This window comes from Procambarus clarkii, chromosome 17 (genome assembly GCF_040958095.1).
Source record: "Procambarus clarkii isolate CNS0578487 chromosome 17, FALCON_Pclarkii_2.0, whole genome shotgun sequence".
Classification (NCBI taxonomy): Eukaryota; Metazoa; Arthropoda; class Malacostraca; order Decapoda; family Cambaridae; genus Procambarus; species Procambarus clarkii.
The window spans coordinates 27,453,206-27,468,336 of record NC_091166.1 but is presented as its reverse complement, the minus strand read 5'-3'; the positions used below and the strand labels follow the sequence as shown (position 1 = coordinate 27,468,336).

The 15,131-nt window shown below is 45.4% G+C and overlaps 1 protein-coding gene across 1 annotated transcript in view; it reads right to left on the bottom strand.

Moving 5' to 3' along the window:
- Positions 1-15,131, bottom strand: part of LOC138365600 (uncharacterized) — a 245,139-nt gene that overhangs the window by 129,584 nt on the left and 100,424 nt on the right. The window contains exons 14-17 of the mRNA XM_069326077.1: positions 7,407-7,585; positions 7,227-7,285; positions 5,897-5,949; positions 199-417 (exon numbers count right to left, since the gene is read on the bottom strand). Of these exons, the coding sequence (XP_069182178.1) occupies positions 199-417; positions 5,897-5,949; positions 7,227-7,285; positions 7,407-7,585 (510 nt within the window). The remainder of the gene's footprint in view (positions 1-198; positions 418-5,896; positions 5,950-7,226; positions 7,286-7,406; positions 7,586-15,131) is intronic.

Here is a 15,131-nt window from a genome sequence, read left to right as displayed (position 1 = left end):
AGGGAAGGCGGAGAGGGGTGTAGAAATGTAAAGGATGAGAGTCTAGAATGGACTTACGAAGAAGGAATGACGAGGAAGATGAGAACCAGAGCTAACAGAAGAAAAGTGGGAACCCAGTTCGGTTGCGACTTGCATTGGTTCCGCGACAAATGTACCACGGAGGTTAAGAACTGGCAAGATCATCTGGAACGAACTTACCTGCAATCTTGCGGATCTTCTTATAGATCTGCGGCAGAGGAGTATCAGCCGTAATGGTGGAAACATAAGATTTCCAACTTTCAATACCTTTGTTTCCAACAATACCAGTCTCCGTGGTGTAGTGGTAAGACACTCGCCTGGCGTTCCGCGAGCACTTTGTCTTGGGTTCGTATCCTGGCCGAGGAGGATTTACTGGGCGCAAATCCTTAACTGTAGCCTCTGTTTAACTCAACAGTATAATGGGTACTTGATTGTAAAAAACGATTCTTCGCGGCGGGGATCGTATTCCAGGGACCTGCCCGAAACGCTACGCGTGCTAGTGGCTGTACAAGAATGTAACAACTCTTGTATATATCTCAAAAAAAAAAAATCTCACACTTTGCTGTACGGATGGTTCTACGGGCTACCGCACTTGCTTTCCGGAACAAAATAAAAGAATTTACCGTCTACCAGAAAAGCCAGATGGATGCCATTGTCGGTGTTTCTTCCAGGCTTCACTAGTACAGCGGACAGCCCGAGCTCAGTTCGCATTCCACCAGGAAATGAACTTTCGCGCGCCCCCGGGAGGTAGAGTGAGGAATAGAGGGGGAGGGCAGCGTCGAAGACGATGTCACGAAAAAAGGAGGAGCTCGCGAGGAAGAGGCATAGAGGAGAGGTCAGAGAGAGAGTAGCACGGAGGGTGAATAGGTTCCAGTCAGCTTTGGCACACTGCCACCCAGGGAGGGGGAGGGGAGGGTGAAAAAGAAAAAGGAAACGAGGATGGGGAATGGTCACTGTTATGGAGGTCATCAAGAAACCGCCACTTGAGATCTAAGTAAAGGGATGACGAACAGAGAGAAAGATAAAAACAGGAAAGGGTGCGAGTTCGAGAGTCCACATGGGTGGGCTCACCAGAATTCATAGGAGACAGGGAAAAAGAAAGGACGAACGGTTCGAGAAGGTGGCTTCGGGTGTTTGTCAGAGCATCACCCCAGACAGTATGTCGACAGTTTAAATCACCCAACAGGAGCACCGGCTCAGGCAAGGAGTCCAGGAGGTGCTTAAGATCAGGAAGAGAAAGCGGGACATATGGGGGGGGGGGGGGGGAAGATAAATGGAACAGACTGTATACTATTTACTCACAAAACACGGGCAGCAGAACAATGGATAGGCGATGGAAACAGTACAGCGACGAAGGGAATATCAGTACGAATCACGAGAGCAGTAGAGCTATGGGCGCCAGCAAGAGCTGAGGAAGGGGGGGGGGGAAGAAAGAAAGGAATAACCACGAAAGCGACCAGGACGAGCACCAAGCATCGGCTCCTGGAGACAAATGCAAAGTGGTGAAAACCGTGTAATCAGAAGTTGGAGTTCACGGAAGTTGGCATAAAATCCATGAATATTCCATTGAAGAATAGACATTATCAAAAAGAGAAAGGACAGCAACAGAGAACAATGAAGAAACAAAGATAAAAAAGAACGCAGTATATTGAAGAAGCTCAGGATCAGGATCAGGATCAAGATCAGGGTCAGCAAAATCTGGGTTAGGGGGCATGGATAAACTTAGTAAGGATGGAGAGAAGGGAGCGAGAGGACAGATCAGAGGCAGACGGACAGGGTCCGGAGGAGGGGGAGACCATCGAGAGGGGCTGTCAAGGACAGCAGAAGGAAGAGGGGGGGGCTGAAACTGGGGAGCGCACCTCAGCAAGGGCAGCAACCGAGAGGGATTAGGGGGTGTAAGAAACCTATAGAGCTGGGACAGCGGGCCCCGACCACCGAAATGGGAGGAGACGTAACGATAGAGTCAGAGTTGGGGGTGGGGGCGAGGAAGAAAGCAATGCCTTCTTACTTGCTGTGGTGGAGGAAGGAGAGGAGCCAGGCTTACATTTCTGAATCAAAGAGACCTTTATTCCAGCAACAACTTACTGGTCGACTGACTCAATGGTCTTGGCAGGATAAGAAGAACGGGAGTGAACAACATGAAGATTGTTGTGAGGATGATGGTCATCAGCCTGGACAGACAGGCAGCGTGGAGGGTCAAGAGATTGTGGGGAGGTTTGGGAAGAAGGATCGGGGGAAGAAGGAAAAGAAGACACAGGAGACTAGGCGGACAGGGTAGGAAGGAGGGAAACTCCAGGAGAATAAAAAGGGAGACCTTCCAGGACAGAACGTAAAGGAACAGGGTAGGAGGTGGTGGGCGTGTCCAGGTCCAAAACCTGAAAACGGTTGCGGGACTGAGGAAGGAGGGAGAGAGAGAAGGGAGAGGAGAGATAGAACGCAACACGCGAGCATAAGACACGCCAGTGAAAGGGTGGAACGGCGGACTTGGCGTCTCGCTTCAGGAAAAGTCAAATGATCCCGGTATTTCATATTGAGGACTGCTCCCTGAAGCTTGTAGTGGATACACGTGCAGGAGAAGGTAGGATGGGCCTCACCACAATTGAGGCAGCGAGCCTGGGGAGATGAGCAATCTGTCTTAGAGTGGCTTTCATCCCTACACATGGAGCATATAGCAACAAGACTTGTGTATTTGAAGGCACCGTGACAGAACTTCCAGCACTAGGAGAGGGGATGTACTTCTGACCGAAGCACCTGACACCAGCAAGAATGATAGAGGGCGGAAGGGACATGCTATCGAAGGTGATTTTCATAACTGGAAGGGGCTGAAAGCAGCGACAATGAGGGGGTCGATTGAACGTGTCCACCTGGAGGACAGGATCGCCTTGGGCTTCGAGGATATGTTTAATATCCTCATGGCAGTCTTTTAGGTCTCTAGCACCAGTTGCAACATGGTGCGGGAGGAGAACAGTGCCAACATTGGCATTTAACCGAATGTTTTTGGAGACCTGTACAGGAGTCTCCCCAATGCAAGACAATGCGGCTAAGTGGGTAACTGCATCTGGTGAAGGAGTAGCGACGACATATGTACCTAAATGGGTGGGGTTAAAAGTAATAGAGGCATAAGGCATGATATGTATTAGTATGGGAAGGGATCGTGCGAGTGCGGCCGTGGCGGGGATAGCGTTGAGAACCTTCAGAGAGAGAGAGAGAGGGGGGGGGGTTAAAAGGTGCAGCAGTCACAATGAGAGACTGATCCGCGCCAGGGGACGAGGTGGTCACCGCTGGGGTCGTGGCTCAACCAACCACAGAGGAGAGAGGGGAGCCGAGGGGAGTAGTCAGGAGGGTCAAAGGAGGATCTAGGTTAACCCAATGTAGCAGGGGCTACAGAGCCCAGTCTTCCAACACAGTCCGACTCGGGAGCTTGGTCGCCCACCCCATGAGCCTGAGAAGTCATAAGAGGAACAGTATTCAGCGACTTGAAAACGAGAGGTAATACTTTCATTCATGAATGTGGCCCCTCACCCACTGCAGATTCACAATTAGAGGATTGGACACCCAACAAGAGACATGTTGCCGGTTTTGCCGGGGCCGCCTAGGGGTGCGTTTGTTAATATACGCCCCAAAATCGTCACCTTAAGAACCGGCAGTCCGTCGAGATCGGGTTCGGCGGTGAAAGGAGGATTGACAATAAAAGCGTCCCCTCATTCGAGACGTTGGGTATTACAGTTCTATGGGTTAGAGAGTATGCCTCCCCAAACACCTGGGCATCAAAACAGAAGAAGTCCGAAAGAATAATCAAGACTGACAAAAGGTCGGCAGGAAATGACAATTAGAAAGGAGAAGAGAGGGGGGAGCAAAATGAATCACATGGAAAAGGAAAAGATTTCTGGCAAAATTGGTAAAGACAGCAGCAGGAGCATAAGGCTTCAAAAGGACAGAGGACTGACCCATGGAGCATCACACTCCAGCGGTCGCCCACCAAACCCCCTCACGACGACAACGGGCCAGAAAGGGAGGGGGGACCATTATCAAGTCGATTGTGATTATCACAATCAACTTGATAATGGTCCAGGACGGACCGAAACGTCGTCGTCTCTTCACTTTCTAGTTTGTGGTATGGTCAACATTTTTCAGCAACGTTATTGTGACTCCTCATCTGACCCTTTGGTGCTTCCAAGATCTCACTGGAACTTCAACTGAATGTGTTCAAGGTCAATTTTGATCATGGAATTCAGGAGGATGGCAACAAGAAATCTGTTCTCTTAGTTCCACTGGAAACAGTGGTGCATATTGTCCAAGGAAACATTTGTGTAGGACTATAAGGATTTCATTACACTCTTAAAAAGTGAAACCTTTAAATCACAGGAGCTTGATGAATGTTCAAAGGATACTCACTCATTCACAAAAGATGCTCATTTTCCTCAAGCTCTCTGCAGGTGATGCAGTGACAGTGCTTGGAGAAAAGAACAATCTGTTTAAGAAAGGCTTGGGTCACCACACATGGGGCATATTGGGACATCTCACTACTATACGTCGAGGACCATGTCCACATTTTTAGCACCTATTGCAGAGGCTTGGAGAGGGGATGTATTCCTGAAAGGAGCACCTGGTACCTGGCAATGTTTACAGAAAACGGAATGTCCTACCAGTAAAACGTGATCTTGACTACTCTAAAGGGATGACGATGACCACAAGGGGCTAGAGTTTATGTGTCAATTTGGAGAACAGAATAACCTTGGGCCTTGAGGAATTAAATATCCTCATGCCAGTCCCTAAGTTCCCTATCCTCAGTCACACCATGGTGTGGGAGAAGGACTGTGCCAATGCTGACATTTAATTAGACATTTATAAGAATTGAACCTAGGTCTCACCAATGCAGAACACAGCAGCTAGGCAGTCAGCTGCCTTCTTAGAAGGGGCTGCAACGACGCATGTGCCATTCCAGGTAGGGTTAATTAGTAACATGGGTATTCAGAATCAACAAAGTGCTTATTTATGAGTAAATTATTAGTGCATGTATGTTCTTCATGACAAACATCATAATATTAAAGACAAGTAGCAAAACAAATCATGGAATGTAACAGTCATTGAAGGAATCATGCATGTTTGAGTTCAGTGACAGTTAAATTATTTCCCATTAAAAGGCACAGTTGTCGCAACTAAAGATGGAGCCACTCTAGATGAAGTGGTCCCCACTTGGGACTTGGGGCTCATTCCTGCCTAGGAAGCAAGAAGAGAACAGAGAGGATGAAGTGGGTGAACCAAAGATAAACCCAGGTCTGGACTTCATCTTTGCCTCGCCCTCACCAGCCCAAGGAAGACATATGTGAGCCCCCTCATCACGACAAGGCAAAACTCTTGAGGGGGTCGCATGCACAACACCTGCATAGGAGGCTGAGGTAATTCCCACTGATATCAGGGAATCTTACATGAACCCCCTCACCACGACAACGTGATTCTCGTCCTTCTTGAGAGGGCAGGACTTAGAAAATTCTTTCCTTACTAATTATGGCCCACCAAACCAAATTCCAGCTCCTGCTTTCATTATCATTTATATCATCATGGCCTACATGCAACTGTTCCAAAATATTACATTTTAATTCCACAGGAACCACAACTCAGTTTCTATATAATATTATATCCTGATAAATACTCAGGTCAACCTTAACTAAGGCAAACTGAGACATAATAAATTATCTTGCCAACCATAACAGAATATTAGAATTCAACTCTTCCATAATAGGCAATCTGTTTATAGTAACTGCAATTATATTTTCCTTGCCCAATATAAACTCTAAATCATAATCAAACTGTGACAATAACAATGCCGAAACACTGAATTCTAGTACAGTACTGGCAATAACCAGAATTTATTTACCTCTACCAGACAATGATACTAATGACTTATGCTCATTTCTAGCAACAAATTTCCTAACCAAAAGAAAATACCTGTTCTATTTTACAGCAAATACCAAAGCTAAAGCTTCTTTATCTAAATGAGAATAATTCCGCTCTACTTATGCAAAATATGCAACATTTTTGCACATTCAGTTGTGATTAAAAAATATGTAACATCTGATCCATATAATTCTTCTTGAAATAACTGAGAGAGCATTAAGATCTTTAAAAAGATGGGCTACAGTGCTTTACAAAGGTTCTATTAACAATAGACTTCCATATAAACAAAGGAAAACTATTCATATTACCAGTGGTAAATCTCCCGAATTACTATTTAACAGGCACATCAAAATGTACACGGAAGCAGTAAGAACAGATTAGGTAACAGGAAAATCAGGACAGTAAATAATCTTGCGAATCAGTTGTTTTGATGAAAAGAAAGAACGTTAAGTCTTAGGCTGTAAGAATTACAAAGTGCAAGTTTAGAGATTTGGGAATATAATTTGAAAAAGACATGCAGACAAACTTTGCAGTGGTTTACTGGAAACTGTGAAGATGCAAAGAGTGCTGAATTGCCAACTAGTTTACAATGAATGTGTAACACCTGCAAGTATCATCATATATAATGAACCTTGTAGTGCAAGGTTCAAATATATGGGTAAGAGGACAACTAACTTTATTGAATTCGAATGTTAGTAATACTGAGGAAGTTTCCCCACTATTATGTTAGGGTTCATATTATGCAGATTATCTTCTGTTTTCAATTACCTTATGTTTATGCCATAAAGCGTGGGTAATAGTTGAAAATAAACAAAAGAATGGAGAAGACATGTTTTCTTATTCTGCCCTAATCTTATCAAGTGCGTAGTACTAGCAGGAAAAGCAGACCATCTCTATGGATAATTTAAACAAACAAGTGACCATTATAGCTTATTAAAAAGCAATTGTTTACATGAAAGGAGAGATCTTCTATATGAGGTGAGCAGCAGTGGGTGGGCGAGGCTTTTTTTTTTTTAAATCAAGAGGAATGATGGAACTTCATGCACGATAATTTATGCTAATAAATAAGTGCTGTAGTGAATAAAATATTTAAACCTTCTGGGAAAGGAAGATAATGGGGACTTCAATTCATAATCTGTAGGTTATGATTTTCTTCCTATTCATGACCTTGGTGAATTATTTATAAATTTATATGTAGCAACAATATTAATGGGTTGAAAACACTGTATTTTGATATACCGGTACATAGTTTTAAGAGATTTAGGTTTAGTAATGAATACTGAGAAAATACTCAAAAGTTAAAGTCTTACATGTTTGTGTAGCCTACAGCGATGTTAACCGATGCCTGAGAGCTCCAGTTCACCTCTTTCTGTAGATATTGTGGAAATATTTATTATTAATACATTCCTAGTGATTATTTGCTTGTTTAATTTATGTGTATAACATTCAGGCATTGATGCGCTGTTATGTAAGTTAGAAACCAAAATAACTTCAACCACCTTAGCAAATATTGTGAGGAAGTTAAGTGCGTCTAGGTTCTGAGGATAAGCGAGGGCGGAGCCGTCGTAGTTGCATTGGTTGAGGGCATCAAGGAAGGTGGTGTTGGCACTGGGCATCAGTAGTTTGTAGCAGCGAGACTTGTAGAGTGTATAGCCATGGGGACACATCGCTGATATATAGACACACACACGCAGGCATTGTAAAAGATAAACAAACGGTACGATTACTTAACATTTGTAATATTAAATAATAAAGGACCATTGATGATAATAAAATAATACTTATGCTTGACAAAGACATATATATTTAATTAATTCACTATTATCATATGCAAAACATGAATAATTAGCAAAATATATCAGTTATTTCTTATATTTAGCAGAATATCAGAAAACAAAAATACCGGTTGCCTCATAATGCCTAGTCAGAGCCTAATAAATATCACTAACAACAAATCAAATCAAACTTATTCATAATTAAGAATTTATCAAAGAAGACACTAAGCTGGGAAGGCTATGTGGAAGGCTATATGTGAGGAATAATCAAAGGGTGCTAAATATCACTAGGGATGCCATTAAGAGAACAGAAATGCAAAAGGCTAACGATATCAAAAGTATCCGATTCACCAAGAATTCTATCGAGGGACAAGTGACTGAGAGGGACAGTCGGAAAGCAAGACACACACGTGTCCTGGAAGTCAGGACATTCAACAAATATATGCGCAACTGTAAGAGGGACAAATGCAGTTAGGACAATAATGAGCAGGGCAGTGCTCCATTAAGTGTCCGTGAGTTAAGTGCATATGGCCAATACACAACCTTGCCAGAGCCGTTTCCCACCGCCGGTTATGGTGGTAGAAGGAAGGCCACAGGGACACACTACTCTTAAAAGTATGCAGTTTGTTACAAGTAACAGAAGACCAACAACCCTGCCAACAGGCAAGGATAGAGGAATGAATAACTGGGTAAGAGTCGCAATAAGGAATACATGTACGGGAGATGGGACAAGTGCTGATAGCTTCCTTAGTGGCAGCATCAGCACGCTCATTTAAAGAGACACCAATATGGCTGGGAACCCAGCAAAACTCAACTGTCTTAAATCTACTGGAGATGAGAAACAGCCAATGTTGAATCTCGACTATCACCGGATGGACAGGATTAAAGGACTCCAGAGCCATGAGGCCACTGCGAGAGTCAACTACAACCACAAAGGAGGATTGACAGCGAGAAAGCAGGAGACGAAGATAATAGAGAATAGCATCAAGCTCTGCCGTGTAGATGCTAGTCTCCGGAGGCAGGCAACACATATGTGTGGTCAGGAAAAACATCAGAGTAGCCTACACCGTCTGCAGACTTAGACCCATCGGTGAAGTTGGAAATGGAGCTAGAGTGTGAAGAAATGTGTTCAAAGAAAAGGTGTTTCAGAACTGTAGGAGGGGTAAAAGCTTTAGTGATGTGGGTCAGGGATTTACAATAAATAGGAAGGAGGACTCTCCACGGGGGCAAGGACGGAACAACACGAGGAGAAATATTAGTAATACTAGCCGAAAGAGAATGTTGCAGGCAAGACAACCGGACAGAAAGAGGGAGGTGGTGAAGGCGAATAGGAACTACTGGAGGGGGAAAAGTCAAAGCACGATACAGGCGAGAGTGAGGGTGTTGTAAGGACCGCGCAAGGTAGCGAAGACAGTAGCGATCTCGTCGGTCCTGGAGAGACAGGAAGCCAGTGTCAACATATAAGCTGAGAGTAGGTGACGAACGAAAGGCACCAGAGTTGAGGCTCAACGCAGTATGGTGCAAAGGATCAAGACGGCGAAGAGTAGAAGGAGACGCAGAAGAGTAAGCAGGGCAACCATAATCGAGTTTAGGCAGTGCAAGAGGGGAATGCAAAGAGAGGAGCGTGCGCCTATCCACTCCCCAAGAAGTATAGGACAAACCCTTAAGGAGGTTATGGGCCTTAGAGCATTCAATTCGGAGGTAAGAGATATGGGGGGACCAAGACAAACGAGCGTCAAAGATTAACCCTAAACGCTTAGCGGAATATTTGTACACAAAGGGATGACCATAAAGCAACAAAGATGAACGAAGAACAACATGCTTCCGAATAAAATTCATAGCACAAGTTTTGGTTGCAGAGAACTTGAAGCCATGATTGGCGGCCCAAGACGACACGACATCAATGGCAAGTTTAAGTCGCCGATGAAGGAGAGACGAATTATCACCTCGACAGCAAAGAGTAAGACCGTCGACAGAGAGAGCGAAGAAGACGCCAAAAGAAAGAGAGGTAAGAAAACCATTGAGGGCAACTAGAAAAAGAGTAGTGCTTAGTGCTGAAAACAGGCAGAGAGAGAGAGTGGCACCAAGCCTCACTCTAAAGGAACGACGAGAGAGGAAGCTTTGGAGGAAGAGATAGAGATTACCATGAAGGCCAAAAGAATGAAGTTGGGACAGAATATGGTATCTCCAGGTGGCGTCGTAAGCCTTTACCAGGTCAAAAAGGACAGCAACAACGGAAATCTTCGCAGCAAAAGCAGTACGCATATAGACCTCCAAGTTCACCAGGACATAATTCGTGCTGCAGCACTTGCGAAAACAAAATTGAGAAAAAGGAAGGTGGTGATAGTGTTCCAAGAACCACATCAAACGAACGTTGACCATACGCTCAAAGAGTTTGCAGACACAACTCTTGAGGGCAATAGGGCGGAAGTTCTTAGGGGATGTCCCGAGAGACCCAGGTTTCCGAATAGAAAGTACAACAAATATATACAACGTACAACGATGTACAACGGCATCGAGAAAGTCCTCAAGGACTCACGACGACTCCCAAACCTGGTTATACAGACTCAGTAAATACTGAGACGGGCATAGAGGAAGATTGCGAAGTATCTCATAATGAATGTCATCAGAGCCCACTGCCATAGAACCGCAGAAGGCCAGGGCAGACTGAAATACAGAGAGAGAGTGAAGAGATCGTTATAGAGAAGGCGGAGAGGAGTGCGGAAAGTTATGGGATTAGATTCAAGAACGGGCTTACGAAGAAGGAAGGATTGAGGAAGATGAGAACCAGAGCTAACAGTCGAAAAGTGAAAACCCAGTTCGGTTGCGACCTTCACTGGGTCCGCCACAAGAGTACCACAGAGGTGAAGAACTGGCGAGACAGCTGGACCGAACTTTCCCTCAATCTTGTGGATCTTCTTCCAGATCTGCAGCAGAGGAGTATCGGATGTAATGGTGGAAACATAAGATTTCCAACTCTCATGTTTAGCTGTACAGATGGTCCTATGGGCCACCACACTTGCCTTCCAGAACAAATTAAAAGAATCAGCCGTCTGCCGGTGTCGGAGTTTCTTCCAGGCTGCACGCTTACAGCGGACAGCACGAGCACAGTCCGCATTCCACCAGGGAACGCACTTCCGCGTGCCCCGGGAGGTAGAGCGAGGAATAGATCGGAGGGCAGCGTCGAAGACGGTGTCATGAAAAAGGAGGAGGGCGCGAGGAAGAGGTAGAAAAGAAAAGTAAGAGAGAGTAGCACGGAGGGTGAATAGGCACCAGTCAGCCTTGGAAAACTGCCAGCTAGGAAAGGAGAGGGGTGGGTGAAAAGAGAAAAAGGAAACGAGGATGGCGAAATGGTCACTGTTATAGAGGTCATCAAGAACCCACCACGTGAGATCTAAGTAAAAGGATGAAGAGCAGAGAGAAAGATCAAGACAGGAAAGGGTGCATGTGCTAAAATTCAGAAGTGTCTGTCAGGACATCACCCCAGACAGTATGTCGACAGTTGAAATCGCCCAACAGGAGCACCGGCTCTGGCAAGGAGTCCAGGAGGTGCTTAAGATCAGGAAGGGAAAGCGGGGCATTTTGGGGAAGATAAATGGAACAGACTGTATACCATTTACTCACAAAAACACGGGCAACAGAACAATGGGAAGGCGACGGAAAAAGTAGAGGGACGAAGGGAATATCAGTACGAATCAAGATAGCAGTTTAGCTATCGGCCCCAGCAAGAGCTGGGGGAGGGGGGGGGGGAAGAAGAAAGAAAGGAATTACCACGAAAGTGACCACGGCGGGTACCTAACATTGGCTCCTGGAGACAAACACAAAGTGGTGAAAACTGTGTGGTATCAGAAGTTGGAGTTCATGGAAATTGGCATAAAATCCACGAATATTCCAGTGAAGGATAGATATTATCAAAAAGAGAAAGGGCAGCAACAGAGAACAATGAAGAAACAAAGGTAAAGAAGAACACAGTATATTAAATAAGCTCAAGATCAAGATCAGAATCAGGATAAGCTGCAGTAAATAAAGACAGTATTGAAGGGATTCTTCAGTTATCAAACAGGTCCCTTAAAAGTGCCATTAGACGAGAACTCCTAGATAAATTTGAAGAAAGCAGAACAGTGCAAATTGGAACTAGCAGGTCCATTGTTCATCACAATAAAATGTGTGAAGTAAAACATGTGCATGGGGCAAGTAACAAAGTAAGTAGACTAACAGATGTTGTCACAGCTCATATAAGACTTGGCTACAAGTATTTCTGGCAGTTCGGCTTTTATAGGGATCTAGATGAAGTAAAGTGTAAAGTGTGTGGACAAAGACAGGGACACACTCGAACACTATACCTTGGACTGTAGTAAAATTGAGCCATTTAGAGATAAATCTAAGCTCACTCTGTATGATATGGCAACCTATCTTATTACCATGGGCAAATTACCTGAAATCCTTGCACTGTATCCATATTTTGCTTCCAGTAGATAAACGACATATGAGATTCAGAAACAAGTAGTGTATTGTGAAGACTAATAATAAACAGAAGCTCCCTATGACTGTAATATTTCCATTGGTCAAACTATTATGTATTAGCGATAAAACCTACCATTAATGTATAATGACTTACTGTAAATATATTGCTCTTGAAATAGCACTTTCTCTGTAACTACCTGACATTGTAACTATAAGGTGTGAAGGATAGATGAAATTGTTTATTTAATAATTTAAAATGAGGTCTGATAAAGACCTTTTGTGCCCTCTGTAATGCTTTTTGCGCTACCACTCACAGGATGAGTATGGGGTGCACAATAAACTAGCCGCCTCCGGCGGCAACAATCAATCAGGATCAGGGTCAGCAAAATCAGGGTTAGGGGGCATGAGGTAAACTTAGTACGGATGGAGGGAAGGGAGCAGGAGGACAGACCAGAGGCAAACGGACGGGGTCCGGAGGAGGAGACAAGGACAGAGGGACTGTCAAGGACAGCAAGAGGAGGGGGGAGCAGAAAGTCAGAAGCGCACCTCAGCAAGTGCAGCAACCGAGAGGAAATCGGGGGCTAAAGAAACCTCTATTGCTGGGACAGGGGGCCAGACCACGGATATGAGAGGAGACATGCGATGAAGAAAGCAATGCCCTCTTATCCGCCAGGGAGGAGGAAGGAGAGGAGCCAGGCTTACATTTTTTACTCAAAGAAACAGGTGTTCCAGCAACAATTTACTTGGTAACATACTCAATTGTCTCAACAGGAGAAGAAGAACGGGAGCGAACAACATGAAGATTGCTGGGAGGATGATGGACAACAGCCTGGACAGACAGGCAGTGTGGAGGGCCAAGAGACTTGGGGGAAGGTTGGGAAGAAGGATCTGGGAGAGACGGGAAAGAAGACACAGGAGACATAGAGGACTTGGTAAGAAGGGGGGGAAAACCAAGATGGAGAACCAGGCGGGAGACCCTTCGGGACAGAACGTAAAGGAACTAGGGAGGAGGCGGTGGACGTGTCCGGTCCGGGTCCAAGGCCTGGAAACGGTTGTGTGACTATGGAAGGTGGGAAGGACGTGGAAAGGTAGAAAGCAACACACGAGCATAAGATACACCAGTAAAAGGGGAGATGGTGGACTTGGCATCTCGCTTCAGGAAAAGTCAAACGATTCTGGTGTTTCAAGTTGAGGACGGCTTCTTCAAGCTTGTAGTATGTACACGTGCGGGAGATGGTAGGGTGGGCCTCACCGCAATTGAGGCAGCGAGCCTGGAGAGAAAAGCACTCTGTCTTAGAGTAGCTATCGTTCCCCCACACATGGGGCATAGAGAAACAAGACTTGTGCATTTGAGGGCACCGTGCCCGAACTTCCAGCACTTACTACAAAGTCTTGGAGAGGGTATGTACTCCTGAACGGAGCACCTGGCACCACCAAGAATGATAGAGGGCGAAAGGGTTCTACTATCAAAGGTGATTTTCATAACTGGAAGGGGCTGATGGCGACGATCACGAGGGGGCCGAGTGAACGTGTCCACCTGGAGGACAGCATGGCTTTGAGCTTCGAGGATAAGTTTAATATCCTCATGGCAGTCTTTTAGGTCCCTAACATCAGTTGCAACATGATGCAGGAGGAGAACAGTGTCAACACTGGCATTTAACCGAGCATTTTTGGAAACCCGAACAGGAGTTTCCCCTAATGCAGCTAAGTGGGTAGCTGAATCCGGAGAAGGAACAGCGACGACACGTGTACCGAATCGGGTGGGGTTAAAAGTAACAGAGGCATCTACCGAATCAGCAAGGCATTTATGGAGGGAAAATCGTCAGGAAGTGTAGAATCCAGTCGGTGGAGATCAAAGTATTTAGCCCACAAAGCAGGACCAAACAAGGCGTGGTAGTATTAGTATGGGAAGGGATCGTGCGAGTGCAACAGTGGCAGGGACGGCGTTGAGAACGCCCAGAGAGAGAGAGAGAGAGAGAGAGAGAGAGAGAGAGAGAGAGAGAGAGAGGGGTTAAAAGGCGCAGTACTCAAAATGAGAAACTGAGTTGTGCCAAGGGACGAAGTGGTCACCACTGGGGGCTTGGGGCTCAACCTACCCAGAGAGGGAGGGAGGGGAGTAGTGGGAAGTAGTCAGGAGGGTCAAAAGAGGACCTAGATTTGGGCCCAATGTAGCAGGGGCTACAGAGCCTTCTCTTCCAACACAGTGGCTTGGTCGCCCACCCCACGAGCCTGAGAGGTCATAAGAGAAAGAGTATTCAGCGACATGAAAACGAGAGGTAATACTTTCATTCACGAATGTGCCCCCTACCCACCACAGAGCCCCAATTAGAGAATAGGACACCCAACAAGAGACAGGTCTTGCCGGGGCTCCCCAGGGGTGCGTCGTGAGCATACGCCCCACAATCGCCACCTTAAGAACCGGCAGTCCGTCGAGATCGGATTCAGAGAGTGTGTCTCCCAAACACCTGGGCGTCAAAACAGAAGATGTCCAAAAGAGTAATCAAGACTGGCAAAAGGTCGGCGTGAAATGACAATTCGAAAGGTGAAGAGGGGGGGGGGAGAAAAATGAAACATAAGGAAAAGGAAAATATATCCGATAGAATTCGAGAAGACAGCAGCAGGATCATAAGGCTTCAAAAGGACGGAGGACTGTCCCATGGAGCATCACACTCCTGTCGCCGCCCACCAAGCCCCCTCAAGACGAAAACGGGCCAGAAAGGGAAGGGGGGCTTTATATATAAATAGATATACAGTTACAATCCAGTTAACATTACAGTATCTATAATTACATATAAGAAAGTCACAAACACACCATAGCACGTTAACATCGTCATTAGATATGGTACAATTTGTATTTAAATTTATAAGTATTATCAGTAATATCACAAATGTTTATCAAACACTGCTCTTCAATCTGCAGAATCAGAAAACACAGTTGTGGCCCAAATAAAATATATATGTAGTTAAGGGGGACTC